The sequence below is a fragment of the Oncorhynchus gorbuscha genome, linkage group LG15, assembly GCF_021184085.1.
Source record: "Oncorhynchus gorbuscha isolate QuinsamMale2020 ecotype Even-year linkage group LG15, OgorEven_v1.0, whole genome shotgun sequence".
NCBI lineage: Eukaryota > Metazoa > Chordata > Actinopteri > Salmoniformes > Salmonidae > Oncorhynchus > Oncorhynchus gorbuscha.
The window spans coordinates 41,075,067-41,094,150 of NC_060187.1; the positions used below are offsets into that span (position 1 = coordinate 41,075,067).

At 43.5% G+C, this 19,084-nt stretch overlaps 1 protein-coding gene across 1 annotated transcript; it reads right to left on the bottom strand.

Moving 5' to 3' along the window:
* Positions 1-515: 515 nt before the first annotated feature.
* On the bottom strand, positions 516-16,173 carry LOC123996817 (excitatory amino acid transporter 1-like). The gene is made up of 12 exons (XM_046300555.1): positions 15,965-16,173; positions 15,630-15,735; positions 11,903-12,166; positions 11,502-11,639; positions 11,044-11,251; positions 10,879-10,921; positions 10,592-10,720; positions 10,283-10,467; positions 9,878-10,111; positions 9,514-9,708; positions 2,039-2,173; positions 516-1,420 (listed from the first exon to the last, which is right to left on the bottom strand). Exons 3-12 carry the CDS (start codon positions 12,120-12,122, stop codon positions 1,222-1,224), a joined length of 1,686 nt encoding a protein of 561 aa, XP_046156511.1. The 5' UTR covers positions 12,123-12,166; positions 15,630-15,735; positions 15,965-16,173; the 3' UTR covers positions 516-1,221.
* Positions 16,174-19,084: the final 2,911 nt, after the last annotated feature.

Genomic DNA, 19,084 nt, shown 5'->3' on the forward strand with positions numbered 1-19,084 from the left:
AGAATCTAGGATTACAGGGACTCTCCGCAACTATATTCAATGTGCGGGACAAAATTGAGTCTATGATTAAGAAGATGGAGCTCTTCTCTGTCTGCATTAACAAGGACAACACACAGGTCTTTCCATCATTGTATGATTTTTTTGTGCAAATTAACTCAAAGCTTACGGACAATGTCAAATGTGACATAGCGAAGCACATGAGTGAGTTGGGTGCCCAACTACGTAAGTACTTTCCCGAAACGGATGACACAAACAACTGGATTCGTTATCCCTTTCATGCCCTGCCTCCAGTCCACTTATCGATATCTGAACAAGAGAGCCTCATCGAAATTGCCACAAGCTGTTCTGTGAAAATGTTATTTAATCAGAAGCCACTGACAGATTTCTTTATTGGGCTGCGCTCAGAGTATCCGCACATCGCGCTGTTAAGACACTGATGCCCTTTGCAACCACATACCTATGTGAGAGTGGATTCTCGGCCCTCACTAACATGAAAACTAAATACAGGCACAGAATGTGTGTGGAAAATGATTTAAGACTGAGACTCTCTCCAATACAACCCAACATTGCAGAGTTATGTGCATCCTTTCAAGCACACCCTTCTCATTAACCTGTGGTGAGTAATTCACAATTTTAGATGAACAAATAAAGTTCATATGTAAGATGGCTAAATAAAGAGCTAAATTATTTATTATGAATATATTATTATTTGTGCCCTGGTCCTAAAAGTGACCTCTTCGTCACTTCCCACTAGCAGGGTTGTGACAAAAACTCACACTCATTTTTATGTTTAATAAATGTATCATATAATGTGTGTGTGGCAGGCTTACAATAATGGCAAAAAACAACATTTGAGAGTGCGCTGACCCTGGTGCTAGAGGGGGTACAGCTGGAGGTTGAATGTTTGAAGGGGCAAGGGACTATAAAAAGTTTGGAAACCACTGCTCTAGACAATTGAGATGCATCTCAGATTTGGACTGAAAGGACCAAAACAGTTGATATGAGTTGATATGGTTAACAGTGTCAAAACCTCCAGCCACTATCCCTACAGTGTTTGCAGATCTGACGTTACCCAGATAAGTGTTAGCAATATGGTGATGGCTCCACCTAGGCATCCAATAGCTTTCCCCATATTGCTTACACCTATCCAGTTCCTCCATATCTACAAACACTGAAGAAGTACGGTAGCGGATAGTGGATGCTTTCAGACTGTCGTAACCCCTACATGGGGGTCTCACTGTTGCGATGCTTCACTGAGTCGTTTTTCTGGCAGATGAGCTGGTAGGGCTTCTCATTCTCTTCAATCACTGAGTTGCCCACCTCAACATCCTGGCTCTGCAACTCCTGGCGAGACAGGTGCTCCACGATGCCTGCCCCGATAGAGTCCCCCAGCACGTTGGTGGTAGTCCTTAAGCGATCCCTGCACAGGTATACCCACATTATATAGTGCACGCACAAACACACACATTGACTCTGAACTGGTACGCCCTGTATATAGCCCCGCTACTGTTAATTACTGCTGCTCTTACTCATTTTTATTTTTTCATAGGTATTTTCTTAAAACGGTATTGTTGGTTAAGGGCTTGTAAGTAAGCACTTCACTGTAAGGTTGTATATCCATATATCCACCTGTTGTATTCGGTGCATGTGAAAAATGCAAATTGATTTGATTTGCACACGCACACATGCACACACACACACACACACACACACACACACACACACACACACACACACACACACACACACACACACACACACACACACACACACACACACACACACAGACGCTTCGTCAGGGTCTCAACCCCTGCTCAGCCATACAAAAACACAAGGCAGTCTTTGGGGTAATCCACCCACCAGTAATCAACCCAAAATGTATTCAAATGGTTTCCAGCCACAATACAACACCACTGCACAAAATTAGATAGGGCTAGTTGTAAACACTTAATTAATTACAATAATCTGATGTGCATAATGCATCAATAACCTGTTCTAGTGGGGTGGCGGCCTCATAGTGACATTTAGGCAGACTTACAGGAACCAATCCACAGCAATGATCAGCGTTATGTCCTCTGTGGGTAGTCCCACCGATGTCAATACGATTACCATGGTAACCAGACCAGCCTGTGGGATGCCTGCTGCGCCGATGCTGGCAGCTGTTGCTGTGATACTGTGGAGGAGGTGGCGACAGCGCCATTTAATAACAGAGACAAACACACACACATTGGGGAGTGATATGGATATAGAGAAGTATAAATCAACACTCCACGGTAGAGGTTAACCCTCTTGGTAGTGAAGTCAATAGAAGAAAGTCAATAACATGGAGGAGTTCGGCAAAGACCACAAAATCAATCTTATCAAGACCAAGAAAAGTCTTTGTTATTTTCTCTCCTTCCACTAATGTGGACATAAAATTAGCTGATATAGCCTTTACAAGTATTTTACTGTAAGATTAGTTCGCATTAACATGACTTAATAGGTCTGATAGTTGAAGGGCAACGGCCTTGCAGGTTGAATCAAGGCCTTTTTATTAACTGACCTCCCACAAAGTGTTCTCATGAATAGGGCCCTCTCTGATGAACTGGCACTGAACGCAGGGGCACCCCAGGGGTGTGTCCTTTCACCATTGTTGTTCTCTATCTACACTAGTGAGATGAAAATCCAAGGAAACTATATGAGCCTTTTCAAGTATGCGGATGACATGACTCTGGTGAGACTATTTTTCAAAGATGCTAAGGGGACAGCAATTTTAAACTGGCCAACAACTTTCAATAAAGGTGCCGGTCAAGTGCCCTCCACATCAGTGTGGACAAGACAAAGGAGCTGATCATCAATGGCAACAACCTGCCAATGTCCCAAACACTATCTCTGAATGACCAACCAGTGGAGGTGGTTGAGTGTTTCAAATACTTAGGGACACAAATTGATGACAAGCTGAGCTTTACAGAGAATGCAACATATTTTTTTAAAGCAAGCCAACACCTGTTTTTAATCGGGAAATTGAAAGAGGTTTGGGGTCAGCCAGGTTGTGGAGAGGGTGTACAGCAATCTGGTGGAGAGCTTCTTCATGTTTAATATGATGTTCAGTCTGGTATGGTAATCTGAGCGTGAGGAGCAAAAGCAAACTGACCAGAATAGTAAACACAGCCAGCAAAGTAACTGGTCGACCACAGGTACATTTGAGCAATCTGTCCACAAGGCAAACAAAAGGAAGCCACTGGCTGTCGTTGGCAATCCCTCCCACCCTCTACACCCTCAGTTTGAGAGGCTTCCCTTTGGCCGGCACTTCAGAATGCCCATGGCCAAGAACAATGTGTTTAAACATTAATTAGTTGATTGTGCTGTTGGACTACCAAATGCAACATAAATTGTATCGGTATATACACTTATCTATTTTTCTATTTAACAGTGCAGTTGGGGCAGTGGTCAGTTGTGAGTGAATCTATCAATGTCCTCTATGTTTCCAGTGTATGCAGTATGGGGTCGAGACCCTGGGCAACTGGGTTCTGGACTTTCTGACGGGCCGCCCCCAGGTGGTGAGTGTAGGTAACAACATCTCCACCCCGCTGATCCTCAAAACTGGGGCCCCACAAGGGTGCGTTCTGAGCCCTCTCCTCCAACACAATCATCAAGTTTGCAGATGACACTACAGTGGTAGGCTTGATTACCAACAACGACGAGACGGCCTACAGGGAGGAGGTGAGGGCCCTCGGAGTGTGGTGTCAGGAAAATAACCTCACACTCAACGTCAACAAAACATGAGATGATTGTAGACTTCAGGAAACAGCAGAGTGAGAACCCCCCTATCCACATCGACGGGACAGTAGCGGAGAAGGTAGTAAGTTCCTCGGCGTACACATCATGGACAAACTGAATTGGTCCACCCACACAGACAGTGTGGTGAAGAAGGCGCAGTAGCGCCTCTTCAACCTCAGGGGGCTAAATAAATTCGGCTTGTCACCAAAAGCACTCTCAAACTTTTACAGATGCACAATCGAGAGCATCCTGTCGGGCTGTATCATCGCCTGGTACGGCAACTGCTCCGCCCTCAACCGTAAGGCTCTCCAGTAAGGCTCTCCAGAGGGTAGTAAGGTCTGCACAACGCATCACCGGGGGCAAACTACCTGCCCTCGAGGACACCTCCAGAGAATGATTTATTTCAGATTTGATTTCTTTCATCACATTCCCAGTGGGTCAGAAGTTTACATACACTCAATTAGCATTTGGTAGCATTGCCTTAAAATTGTTTAACTATGGGTCAAACGTTCCACACAATTTTATTTCATTTTATTTCACCTTTATTAAACCAGGTAGGCAAGTTGAGAACAAGTTATCAATTACAATTGGGACCTGGCCAAGATAAAGCAAAGCAGTTCGACATATACAACAACATAGAGTTACACATGGAGTAAAATAAACACACAGTCAATAAAACAGTAGAAAAACAAGTCTATATACAATGTGAGCAAGTGAGGTGAGATAAGGGAGGTAAAGGCAAAAAAGGCCATGGTGGCGAAGTAAATACAATATAGCAAGTAAAACACTGGAATGATTGATTTGCAGTGGAAGAATGTGCAAAGTAGTGATATAAATAATGGGGTGCAAAGGAGCAAAATAAATAAATAAATAAATACAGTAGAGAAAGAGGTAGTTGTTTGGGCTAAATTATAGATGGGCTATGTACAGATGCAGTAATCTGTGAGCTGCTCTGACAGCTGGTGCTTAAAGCTAGTGAGGGAGATGTGTTTCCAGTTTCAGAAATGTTTGTAGTTCGTTCCAGTCATTGGCAGCAGAGAACTGGAAGGAGAGGCGGCCAAAGGAAGAATTGGTTTTGCGGGTGACCAGAGAGATATACCTGCTGGAGCGTGTGCTACAGGTGGGTGCTGCTATGGTGACCAGCGAGCTGAGATAAGGGGGGACTTTACCAAGCAGGGTCTTGTAGATGACCTGGAGCCAGTGGGTTTGGCGACGAGTATGAAGCGAGGGCCAGCCAACGAGAACGTACATGTCGCAGTGGTGGGTAGTATATGGGGCTTTGGTGACAAAACGGATGGCACTGTGATAGACTGCATCCAATTCATTGAGTAGGGTATTGGAGGCTATTTTGTAAATGACATCGCCGAAGTCGATGATTGGTAGGATGGTCAGTTTTACAAGGGTATGTTTGGCAGCATGAGTGAAGGATGATTTGTTGTGAAATAGGAAGCCAATTCTAGATTTAACTTTGGATTGGAGATGTTTGATGTGAGTCTGGAAGGAGAGTTTACAGTCTAACCAGACACCTAGGTATTTGTAGTTGTCCACATATTCTAAGTCAGAGCCGTCCAGAGTAGTGATGTTGGACAGGCGGGCAGGTGCAGCCAGCGATCGGTTGAAGAGCATGCATTTAGTTTTACTTGTATTGAAGAGCAATTGGAGGCCACGGAAGGAGAGTTGTATGGCATTGAAGCTCGCCTGGAGGGTTGTTAACACAGTGTCCAAAGAAGGGCCAGAAGAATACAGAATAGTGTCGTCTATGTAGAGGTGGATCAGAGACTCACCATCAGCAAGAGCGACATCATTTATGTATACAGAGAAGAGAGTCGGTCCAAGAATTGAAACTTGTGGCACCCCCATAGAGACTGCCAGAGGCCCGGACAACAGACCCTCCGATTTGACACACTGAACTCTATCAGAGAAGTAGTTGGTGAACATGGCGAGGCAATCATTTGAGAAACCAAGGCTGTCGAGTCTGCCAATGAGGATGTGGTGATTGACAGAGTCGAAAGCCTTGGCCAGGTCAATGAATATGGCTGCACAGTACTGTTTCTTATCGATGGCGGTTAAGATATCGTTTAGGACCTTGAGCGTGGCTGAGGTGCACCCATGACCAGCTCTGAAACCAGATTGCATAGCGGAGAAGGTATGGTGGGATTCGAAATGGTCGGTAATCTGTTTGTTGACTTGACTTTCGAGGACCTTAGAAAGGCAGGGTAGAATATATATAGGTCTGTAGCAGTTTGGGTCAAGAGTGTCCCCCCCTTTGAAGAGGGGGATGACCGCAGCTGCTTTCCAATCTTTGGGAATCTCAGACGACACGAAAGAGAGGTTGAACAGGCTATTAATAGGGGTGGCAACAATTTCGGCAGATAATTTTATTATTATTATTATTATTATTATAGACATTGTGTCCTCCTCCCAGAGCGCTAAGAACCTTGGCGTGATCCTGGACAACACCCTGTCGTTCTCAACTAACATCAAGGCGGTGGCCCGTTCCTGTAGGTTCATGCTCTACAACATCCGCAGAGTACAACCCTGCCTCACACAGGAAGCGGCGCAGGTCCTAATCCAGGCACTTGTCATCTCCCGTCTGGATTACTGCAACTCGCTGTTGGCTGGGCTCCCTGCCTGTGCCATTAAACCCCTACAACTCATCCAGAACGCCGCAGCCCGTCTAGTGTTCAACCTTCCCAAGTTCTCTCACGTCACCCCGCTCCTCCGCTCTCTCCACTGGCTTCCAGTTGAAGCTCGCATCCGCTACAAGATCATGGTGCTTGCCTACGGAGCTGTGAGGGGAACGGCACCTCAGTACCTCCAGGCTCTGATCAGGCCCTACACCCAAATAAGGGCACTGCGTTCATCCACCTCTGGCCTGCTCGCCTCCCTACCACTGAGGAAGTACAGTTCCCGCTCAGCCCAGTCAAAACTGTTCGCTGCTCTGGCTCCCCAATGGTGGAACAAACTCCCTCACGACGCCAGGACAGCGGAGTCAATCACCACCTTCCGGAGACACCTGAAACCCCACCTCTTTAAGGAATACTTAGGATAGGATAAAGTAATCCTTCTCCCCCCCTCCCCCCCTTAAAATATTTAGATGCACTATTGTAAAGTGGATGTTCCACTGGATGTCATAAGGTGAATGCACCAATTTGTAAGTCGCTCTGGATAAGAGCGTCTGCTAAATGACTTAAATGTAAATGTAATTTTAGAAAGAAAGGGTCCAGATGGTCTTGCCCGGTTGATTTGTAGGGGTTCAGATTTTGCAGCTCTTTCAGAACATCAGTTGACTGGATTTGGTAGAAGGAGAAAGGGGAAGGCTTGGGCGAGTTGCTGTGGGGGCTGCAGTGCTGTTGACCGGAGTAGGGGTAGCCAGGTGGAAAGCATGGCCAGCCGTAGAAAAATGCTTATTGAAATTCTCAATTATAGTGGATTTATCGGTGGTGACAGTGTTTCCTATCTTCAGTGCAGTGGGCAGCTGGGAGGAGGTGTTCTTATTCTCCATGGACTTTACAGTGTCCCAGAACTTTTTTCAGTTTGTGTTTTTAGGAAGCAAATTTCTGCTTGAAAAACCTAGACTTGGCTTTTCTAACTGCCTGTGTATATTGGTTTCTAGCTTCCCTGAAAAGTTGCATATCACAGGGGCTGTTCGATGCCAATGCAGAACGCCATAGCATGTTTTTGTGTTGGTTAAGGGCAGTCAGGTCTGGAGAGAACCAAGGGCTATATCTGTTCCTGGTTCTAAATGTCTTGAATGGGGCATGCTTATTTAAGATGGTGAGAAAAAACAGGCATCCTCTACTGACGGGATGAGATCAATATCATTTCAGGATAAACCCCGGACAGGTCGATTAGAAAGGCCTGCGCGCTGAAGTGTTTCAGGGAGCGTTTGACAGTGATGAGTGGAGGTTGTTTGACCGCTGACCCATTACGGATGCAGGAAATGAGGCAGTGATCGCTGAGATCTTGGTTGAAAACAGCAGAGGTGTATTTAGAGGGCAAGTTGGCTAGGATGATATCTATGAGGGTGCTCGTGTTTACGGCTTTGGGGTAGTACCTGGTAGGTTCACTGATAATTTGTGTGAGATTGATGGCATTGAGGGCATCAAGCTTAGATTGTAGGAGGACAATAAGCTTCCACACAATAAGTAGAGGTGAATTTAGGCCCATTCCTCCTGACAGAGCTGGTGTAACTGAGTCAGTTCTGTAGGCTTCCTTGCTCGCACACACTTTTTCAGTTCTGCCCACAAATTTTCTTTGAGATTGAGTTCAGGGCTTTGTGATAGCCACTCCAATACCCTGACTTTGTTGTCCTTAAGCCATTTTGCCACAACTTTGGAAGTATGCTTGGGGTCATAGTCAATTTGGAAGACCCATTTGTGACCAAGCTTTAACTTCTAGACTGATGTCTTGTGATGTTGATATATCCACATAATTTTCCATCCTCATGATGCCATCTATTTTGTGAAGTGCACCAGTCCCTCCTGCAGCAAAGCACCCCCACAACATGATGCTGCCACCCCGTGCTTCACAGTTGGGATGGTGTTTTTTGGCTTGCATAATGATGGTCATTATGGCCAAACAGTTCTATTTTTGTTTCATCAGACCAGAGGACATTTCTCTAAAAAGTTTGATCAATGTCCCCATGTGCAGTTGGAAACCATGGTCTGGCTTTTTTATGGTGGTTTTGGAGCAGTGGCTTCTTCCTTGCTGAGTGGCCTTTCAGGTTATGTCTATATAGGTCCCGTTTTACTGTAGTTATAGATACTTTTGTACCTGTTTCCTCCAGCATCTTCACAAGGTTTTTGCTGTTGTTCTTGGATTGATTTGCACTTTTCGCACCAAAGTACATTAATCTCTAGGAGACAGAACGCGTCTCCTTCCTGAGCGGTATGACGGCTGTGTGATCCCATGGTGTTTATACTTGCATACTATTGTTTGTATCGATGAACGTGGTTCCGTCAGGCGTTTGGATATTGCTCCCAAGGATGAACCAGACATGTGGAGGTCTACAATTTCTTTTCTGAGGTCTTGGCTGATATCTTTTGATTTTCCAATGATGTCAAGCAAAGAGGCATTGAGTTTGAAGGTAGGCCTTGAAATATATCCACAGGTAGACCTCCAATTGACTCAAATTATGTCAATTAGCCTATCAGAAGCTTCTAAAGTCATGACATTATTTTCTGGACTTTTCCAAGCTGTTTAAAGGCAGTCAACTTAGTGTATGTAAACCTCTGACCCACTGGAATTATGATAATATAATATAATATATAATAATAATATATGCCATTTAGCAGATGCTTTTATCCAAAGCGACTTACAGTCATGTGTGCATACATTCTACGTATGGGTGGCCCCGGGGATCGAATCCACTACCCTGGCGTTACAAGCGCCATGCTCTACCAACTGAGCTACAGAAGGACCATGATACAGTGAAATATAAGTTAAATAATCTGTTTGTAAACAATTGCTGGAAAAATTACTTGTGTCATGCACAAAGTAGATGTCCTAAACGACTTGCCAAAACTATAGTTTGTTAAACAAGAAAATTGTGGAGTGGTTGAAAAACAAGTTTTAATGACTCCAACCAAAGTGTATGTAAACTTCCGACTTCAACTGTATGTGTGTGTGTGATCCTTTTAATGTAAAGTGATGCCAAAGAAAAATGTCCATCTGGATGGACAATACAGTTTTATTCTATTCTTTAGCACATTGATAGAATTGTGCCTTATCAGATCGTGTCTTTAGACTGACCTGATGGTGAGGATCTGGCCAAAGTTGAGTTCCATGTCGTTGACTTGGGCGATGAAGATGGCTGCCACGGCTTCGTAGAGGGCAGTGCCATCCATGTTGATGGTGGCACCCACGGGAAGGATGAAGCGTGTCACTCTCTTGTCCACACGGTTGTTCTCCTCCAGACAGCGGAAGGTGATGGGCAGGGTGGCAGAGCTATGGCAGGAGTGGTAGATAATGGAAGACCTTGTGAGATCATAACTACACGGTGTCCCCAGGGAAATTAATTAGCCTGACCCTGAATCAGTTCATGAGTTCATACATTCACCTAGAGGAATTGCAAAATCAGTTTATGTTCCCACCCTGAATCAGTTCATACACCCACCTAGAGGATGTTCCCAGTGCTGTGATGAGGGCCTGCAGAAGGCCAGCCATGAAAGTGTAGGGGTTCTTCCTGGTGACCAGGAAGTAGAGCAGGGGCAGGACGAACAAGCCGTGGATGAGCAGACCCACGATGACAGACATAGTGTACATCCCCAGCTGACCTCCCACCTCGGCCAGATTCTTCATCTCCACGATCTTAGCTGCTATGAGGAACAGGATGCCCACTGGAGCATACCTGACAGAGAGAGGGAGGAGGAGAGAGAAAGACAGAGATAGTTTACACTCTCACCTATTACAACAATTCCACCAAAAGCAACTATTTTGAGAGATATATGTGAGAAGTAATGGTAGGGGCACGTTAGAGTTCATTAGCATGTTACTTGTGAACACTAATCTGACTACTGACCAGATGACGATGGCCACCAGGCGCATGATAGCTTCGTTGAGGCAGTCGAAGAAGTCCCTGAGGGCCTGTCCCTGCTGCTTCATGCTGCCAATGACCAGGCCGAAGCACATTGAGAACACCACCAGACCCAGGGCGTTCACCCCGTTAGAGGAACCAGACACGGGGATCATCTCCACCACTGTCTCCTGGAGCAGGAGGAGAACAACCATCCACATAATCTTTACTTTTATCCGAAGTAACTGTAGTTATTTTCCCCCCAAAGGACTTTGGGGTAAGTCCCCCTATTCACCACAAATATGTATCACCCACCTGGATGGTCTGCAGCACTCTGCTCATGTTAACAGCCAAGGCAGCCTCTGTAGCGTTGAGGGAGTCAGTCAGACTGAGGGCAACAGTCACGTTCTTCGTGTGGATGGTCTTCTTGTAGACCGTTTTGTACTGATATATAACACATATATTGTTGTAAAAAAAAAAATCTACCATAGCAGTATAAAGTATCAGTCCTCAAAAATATACTGTGATGGTGAGTGAGCATTTTAACACAGTGTATAGGGAATCGGCAACATGATCAATCACGTTGAAGTGAATTCCCTTACCTGCTTGAAACAGGCTTCCACCAAATTAGGAGGGAACATGTTCCTGAAAGATAAACAATGGTGATGTTTTTTTTCCCTTCAGCATCTATCACAGTGAATAAAGGCCAATAAATGATTCATACCGCATATTGACACCGTAATTTAGATCCTACAGTAGTTACTCGCCTGATGAGATCCAGGAAGGCGTCGGCTGCTTGTACCGGCTCTATGGTACCGCTAGAGGCCACTGGGCTGTCCCTATGGCCTTTCCCTGGTTTGATGACAATCACAATGACGATGCCAATGAAGACCGCGATGAGGGTGGTCACCATGTAATAACCCACAGCCCGCATTCCCATCTTCCCAGACGCTTTGCTGTCCAGAGAGGAAATACCTGCAAGACAAGACAAAGTTCATTCCTTTCTCATGAACATTCTAGGTACTTCCACTGTACCAACTCACTTTGAAACTCAACATTGCAAGAAGTAGTATTAGGGTGAAGAACAGTAGCTTAGTATGGAAAATAGTAGCTTGCAGGAGGGGTGAGCGATCACCATAATATGACTATCATTTTGAGTTTGAGAAAAGCAATACATAAAAGCAAATAATGACGCTAATAAAGCAGAACTCCTGTGACCAGCTACCTGTGACCAGGCTGGAGACGATGAGAGGCAGAACCAGCATTTGCAGCATCCTCATCAGCAGCTCTCCAGGGAAGGCAAAGTACTTGATCTCCCTGAGGGTCAGGTTGTGGGGCCGCAGGGCGAAACCCAGCATGACACCTGGACACACACACAGGGGATATGATTTCAAGGCTGGTGCATTGATGAAGAATACTGTATTTCAAGTCATCTCGACAAAGACTTCTTTACCTTGGGCTACAGCTCATATACCTGTGTAATTATAATAATACTGCAGTTATTATTGTTTTTTAAATTAAAATTGTATTAACTATCAACAAACTACCCATAACCTTAGCCTTAACCCCACCTTAAGCTTTGCCCTAAACCTAGAAAGACAGTAAGCGAGTATCTCGTCCACTTGCCCAGAGCCACTGCTGCGATGGTGAGGAGGACAAAGAGGTTGCGTCTCAGGAAGCCCTTGATGCTCTCCTTAGTGATGGTGCTCATCCTGTCCTGGGTGCTGGCCGCTCTCTTCTGCATAGCTCTACGTAGCCGCCGCCAGAGGCCTCGATTTGGGAGGGGGGGCTTGTCGGCGTCCTCGTTCAGGAAAAGGCTGGCAGTGTTGGGGGGCTTCTCATTCATAATCAGCTCCAGCACCTGGTCCAGGAGGCAGGTTTCGTGGGAAACTGGAGGAGAGAAAAAGCTCCGCCTTATCTCAGCTCATTGGTCACCATAGCAACACCCAGCCGTAGCATGCGCTCCAGCAGGTACATTACACTGGTCATCCCCAAAGCCAACACTTCCTTTGGCTGCCTGTCCTTCTAGTTCTCTGCTGCCAATGACTGGAATGAATTGCAAAAATCTCTGAAGCTGGGGTCTTATATCTCCCTCTCTAACTTTAAGAATCAGCTGTCTGAGCAGCTTACCGATCACTGTACCTGTACACAGCCAATCTGTAAATAGCACACCCGACTACCTCATCCCCATATTATTACTTACCCTCTTGCTCTTTTGCACCCCAGTATCTCCACTTGCACATAATCATCTGCACATCTATCTCTCCAGTATTAATGCTAAATTGTAATTATTTTCGCCTCTTGGGCCTATTTATTGCCTACCTCCCTACTCTTCTACATTTGCACACACTGTACATCGATTTTTCAATTTTTATTTTATTTTGTGTTATTGACTGTACGTTTGTTTGTTATTTTTGTCACACTGCTTTGCTTTCTCTTGGCCAGGTCGCAGTTGTAAATGAGAACTTGTTCTCAAATGGCCTAGCTCGTTAAATAAAGGTGAAATAAATGTAAAACAAATGTAAAAAGAGAAGATGGAGACTATAAGCATTATGTTATAATTCAGTGAATAAACGGTGTGTATGAAGTGCACAAGAGCTCTTGATAGAGAAGTTGGTTGGAAATATTGATCAATTCAGCACTCAAGAACCTGATGGTCACTGCTAATGTTTAAACAGTGATGGATGAGATTTGGTGACATGCATGGCAAATACATACAGTGCAGGATCACAGCTCTGCACTGAAATACTTATTTTCTGTTATTTTCTGAATATTTTCCTACCTGGTCCAAGGCAATCCTATAAGGAAAACAGTGTGTCTGTAGCTGATGCCCTTCCAGATCTTTCTCTGAACCACCTTTATATCTCTACAGCTTCCCCCAAGGATGAACACTAACTAGAGGTGACCAGTGGCAACATGGTCCACAGGGAATGTCCTCCGATTCTGTCTTACTGCCCATTGATCCTCTTTGTTCATTGTTTTGCTCTGCTCTGTCTATAAATGTTCATAATGCAATCCATCCATCCATCGTGGTAGAGGACTGTTGAATGACCCGTGGTCCATATCTATCATTTAGCTAGGTGTCAGTAGCATAATACTTCCCGCACTGCAGAAAACAGTGTCTCTGTTTTAACGGATCAGCGGATCAAGTCAGCCGGGCGGCAGGTAGCCTAGTGGTTAGAGTGTTGGACAAGTAACCAGAAAGGTTGCAAGATCGAAATCCCCGAGCTGGTAAAAAAAGAAAAAAAGAGGTCAAACTCTGTCGTTCTGCCCCTAAACAGGCAGTTGACCCACTATTCCTCGGCCGTCATTGAAAATAAGAATTTGTTCTTAACTGACTTGCCTGGTTAAATAAAGGTCAAATAAAAAAAATCCATTGTGATACTTACCTTGATTGAAACGTACTAACACTCTTTCACAATGAATCATAAAGCCACATATAACAGTCAAGGGGGTTCGATTCAGTCTCACACAGTAGTCTTAATTGATGTGGGCGTTGTGTGCTTCAATAAGTGGATAACATGACGGAATTCTCCATGCAGTTATTATTCAAATGGATGGCCACTTGGGAATCCTTTCACAAATCTATTCATTAGAGACAGAAAAGCATTATTGTGCTGCATATACAGTGTGCAAGCTATGTCAATGAATGCCCTGCAGAAGAATGAGATGGGCCAGGTCCAAATCATATCGTATACGTAACTGATCCCAGGAAATTGACCTATTACGTGCCTTAATAATCGACTGTTACTCCCAAAGGGGTGAATTCAGACAGTATACGGGCATTACTGTACACTCAATGAAGATCCAACCACATTGGTAGCTCTGTAGTCAACATTATATTTCTATTGGCAAAGCTCTTTATGTTTCACCCTAATGAACACACCCTGCGTGTCCTCCCTGGCAAGCTGGCAGGCTGGCCAGTTCTGGTTCAGACACTCAGCAGTATGGTATTAAAGTTGCATACATTTCTGTCTAGATGAGTACAGGTAACCTACATTGGCCTGGTCCCAGATCTGTCTGAGATATAGCCAACTCCTCTGGGTAGAATTGCCATGCCATGTATGGAGAAGTTAGGTAAAAAACACATTCAGATCTGGGACTAGGCTAGCATAGACATGGCCCCATTTTGTTAGAGGAGATGGTATTTCACACCTAACAGAAAGCCTTGAGCCTCTTCCAACTATCCTGCTAAAATATGCAGGAGCACAGAGTACTAAAAGCCATTTGACAGTATAATTCTAACATCTTACCGACAGAAACAAATCAAAGCTTTTCTAAGCAAGTTTTGGAAACAAAGAAGCAAAATCACCATGGGAGATCAAACAGCTCCGTTTCTCAGAGACACAAAGTTTTTGCAGAAAATATATTCCAGTTCCTTTTAGCTACACAACTTAATCTCCCACCTGTGGACCCTTTTTCCAAGCAGACTCTATTTGCCTTACCTTTAGCACACTCTTTAAGCGTTACAGCATACTCACCACTCATGGTTGAGTTTAGGGATTGTCTTCGAACAGTCCAAAGCCTAGATAAAACAGATAGCGGGTACTGTCCAGAGACTCAGGGCCAGAGTGACTGGAGGTGACACTTCAATAATCTGAAGTAGGCAGACATGAAAAGGTCTGTCATCTCGTCTGATCTGACCTTCACATGCCTGCTCTCCCCTCCCTTTCTAGCACGCACACACGCACGCACGCACACACACACACACACACACACACACACACACACACACACACACACACACACACACACACACACACACACACACACACACACACACACACACACACACACACACACACACACACACACACACACACACACACACCAGAACACCACTACAAAGCCCTGGGACAACAGCAGGTACAGTTTAACTGCAACCTACCCTACCCCTTTCCCACTGCCCTAGCCAACATTAGTATCAGTATCAGGGCTGGAAATAGCAATACATAATACATAACAAAGCAAACTCATTTTCAAAAATGTGGTCCTCCACATAGTTGTTCATTCATATAAATACTCTTATTGTTGGTGCACATTGCATCAACACTAGTGACACTACTCTACCATGGGCGTGGTGATAACCCAGGAGAGCAGAATCCTTACAACTAGTCCTAATCCTAATAAATGGTTAACAGACATACTCACTGAGCATCAGCAAGTGAGTTGTCAGTGTCAGCTGTGGGAGCTATTTTTTTCCCCTTTTCGATGCTGGAGGAAATTAGCTGTTGTCGTTGTCTTTTTTTCTCCAAACACTGACTGACAAACAAATCTGGACAATGAATAAATTATAACTTAAATGTATTTCCTATTTAATCACTGTTAATAAAATAGGCAAAGAGAAAGATACCCTGTTTCTGATGCTTCCTTTCTTGTCTTCACGGATTGAGATAGTCCACAGACATGGAGAGCTTCTCTGGTCCAGGTGGAACGTTTTCAACTGATGGTTCTTCACTCTAGGTCATAATCGTAAAAATGTAACGTTTAAATTGCAATATTAGTACTTGATAATCCGTTTTCAAAGTTGGTACCACTTATAGGAGTCATGAAATCATGTAGTTATGAACAGAGAAGGAATTAATTGAAACCGGTGAAATACATGTTTTGCATGTGATAATTAACCATGCATTTAAAATGAATACAACCCCCCCCCCAAAAAAAGTAGGCCTTGTCATATCTTCATACCTTATCTCATGACGGTCCTCACTCGGTATGGTTCATTCTTTCCTTGCCTGCTTTCCACTCACATGAAGCACAGTAGCACACACTCACACACATCTACAGTTCATTTTCATTTACTACATGAGCTTAAGCGCTTTTTCTCCAGCCCTCCGGCGCGAAAGAAAAACGCCTTGACATCGAGCAGAGGTCTGCGTGGGAGGAAAGAGGTTAAGAGTTTTTCTGGCGCGAAGAAAAGACACCTGCTGCCCATCCGAATCGGCAGAGCTCAAATACAGGAGCAGAGTCCCAATGCGGGTGGTAGTTAGAGTGGTTATTGCAATACTGATAACAGAGATAATTTGCTCTCTAATGGCCACAGTAATTGGTCAACCAATTAAAAGTGTAATCCATTTGCTGTCATTATAAGGATGACTGTGAGGTTGACGATATTTTTAATAGTTGACACATTTTAATCGTTTTTTTATTTTTATTTTTACATCTCATTGGATGTTGTGAACTTGGGAGAGAGAGGGGTGAAAAGGTATATACACCCTGCTCTTATTTCCATGACAACCTGCCTTCCTGCAATTGCTCAGGGTCTGATTTTAGCAGCTCAAAGAAAACCGTATGTGTAACATTCAACTCCTGACAACCCACACTCCCATCCACACATTGTTTTAGGCCCTCTTCATACACAAGCAGGATGTTCTAAAACTTTTCCAGAGGGCTTCAGATAACTCCTTGTTCAGAATCCATTGGCTCCTCGTCATCATGTTATTGACATTATAGTATTTTCACTGAAATACCACCATTAAATTCTACAGAGTAGTAAAATAATGTTAAGTATTGGAGCTGTAGTGTGGGTGAGGTCATGCGCTGGTATCTGTTTATTAATAGAAAAAGGTGTATACCCTTGAAACTCAGATATTGTCCTCTTATAGATGTGAATTAGACTGATTTTTATTGTATGGCAAAAACAACAAAGGTGATCAACTGTGTCCCCCCCCCCGCACAAACAGGAAGCGCATTGGACATATTTGTTGTACCATGAGAATTTGACATTTCTATAAAAACTGTCCCAGGGGGCCTTTAAATAAGTCAGATGGAGACGTGAATACCATCCATCTCAAAATAGTATGCAATGTTAAGCCTTAGACAAAGTTCAAGCCAAAATACTTCTTAATGGCTCAATAGGCCATCTTTCTCTGATACTTAAAAAAACAAGTAGGCTATGGTCTATCCTCAATTTAGTGTTTCATTAGAATTAAATTTGTGTCTCCTAGTTCTGACCAAGTATGAGCAAGGCTCTTTCTCTAGGTTTTTTTTTTTCAAATTCAAATTGTGAAGGCTCCCACTGGGCAAAAACTGGTTGAATCCACATCCACGTTGTTTCCACATCATTTCAACCAAAGAATACAATGTGATGACGTTGAAGCTACTTGGAAAACTGATTGGATTTGCAAAAAGTAATCAACAGAAGGGCATTTCATCTTTTTTGAACCCAACTTTGAACCTAAATCCAATGACAGAGTGAAATGTTTTTTTGATTTTATGTGGAATTCATGTTAGTTGACATCTCAATCAAATGTATATCAAAACTAGACGTTAAAATGACATCTGCGCCCAGTGGGATGGAATTGTCCAACAGCTGAATACTGTTAATTGTGTGCTGCATTATTTCACTGTCTTAAGTGTTGAACCATCATCATAACCAATGGCTTGAAAATCCTTTTCCCTCAGAACCAGCAGAGATTGGAAGCTATGATTCCATGATCACATGATTCCAATCTGGTGTCTCCAAAGTGATGGGAGCAGATTGCATCACTATGGAAACACAATTGCCCTGTCACAGCGTGGGAGGTTTGGACCATGTATGATCCACATTTAGCCAGATAATTATGCACTTCTCTGTAGAAAGTAAGGCATGTCATTTGCTGGATAGTATGTGTGATGGGTGATGGCTCTATTGTCTCACATGAAATCTGAATGGTTAATTAAATCAATGTGATTTTCTCAAGTGTGAAATGGTTGCTTAATCCAATGTAAATCAGTACAGATAAGGAAGAAAAAATAAGAAAGTCTCTGGCTTTCCAGTTTATTAGTAGAATATCAGTATGAATAGTTTCTCAATAAGCTTATTGTTTTGGCATAGTTTTGGTTAGAGTTTACTTCAATGAAATGATTTCCTCTACATGAACAACTACTCCACTACAGTATTATTTATTAGAAGGTGATTATCTCATATCTCATAATATCCAGTTACCTAGCAACAAGCAAACAAGAAATCTGTGGTCAACCACATCCACTGTAGCCCCACGTAAAATCTCCCTACAGTGTTAAGGCAAGTGGAATGGAGCATGCTTCCCTCTGCAGTAGACCCCCCAAAAAGTCAGTCCCAATGAGACAAACAAAACTCTTACTGAAGTCTTCATGTCAACAGACTCACTCCCTCTCTCATAGGGAGAAACACACCCACACAATGTGTGCGGCGCACGCACACAGTTTCCTCATCAATTATTTCTCAAAAGATTTTAGCTAGCATCTCACTGAATCGACCCCCCAGCCCTGTTTGTCAGACATCCCAAAAATCGGTCTTCTCACGAAAACCTATGTATTGTCAGAAAGGTTTGGCCTAGAAAGAAATATGACCACACGATCATGATTGTGTCACAGACTCATCTGAAGGTAACCCGGTACCAGTTTAAAAAATAATTGGAAGTATGGAGGTACTTTTGTGCCAACAAAAAGTGGTTAAATGTGTCCAATTTAAATAAAAAAATCTCCTAGATATAGGACAGACACTTCAAAACCTTATTCCTTATGATACATTTGTTGAATGCCTCTTTTGCCATCTATGAATATTATTAAATGTGTTTCTATTGCACCCCCATATAAAATGCCTGAGCACACAGGGAAAGGTCAGGTAATAGATTCGCTGCTTTGAAATGTCATCCGATTACTTTCGAGTTGGTGACATGAATATATCTACAGTCAATAGTGGTGATAAAGGCCATGCAGATCAAGACAATTTGACAAAATACAGTACAATGAACAAACAATATTGAAGATCACATCTTTCAATATGACAATAAGAATCGACCTATGAAAATACTGCATCACAAACACACATCTGTTTTTCTATTG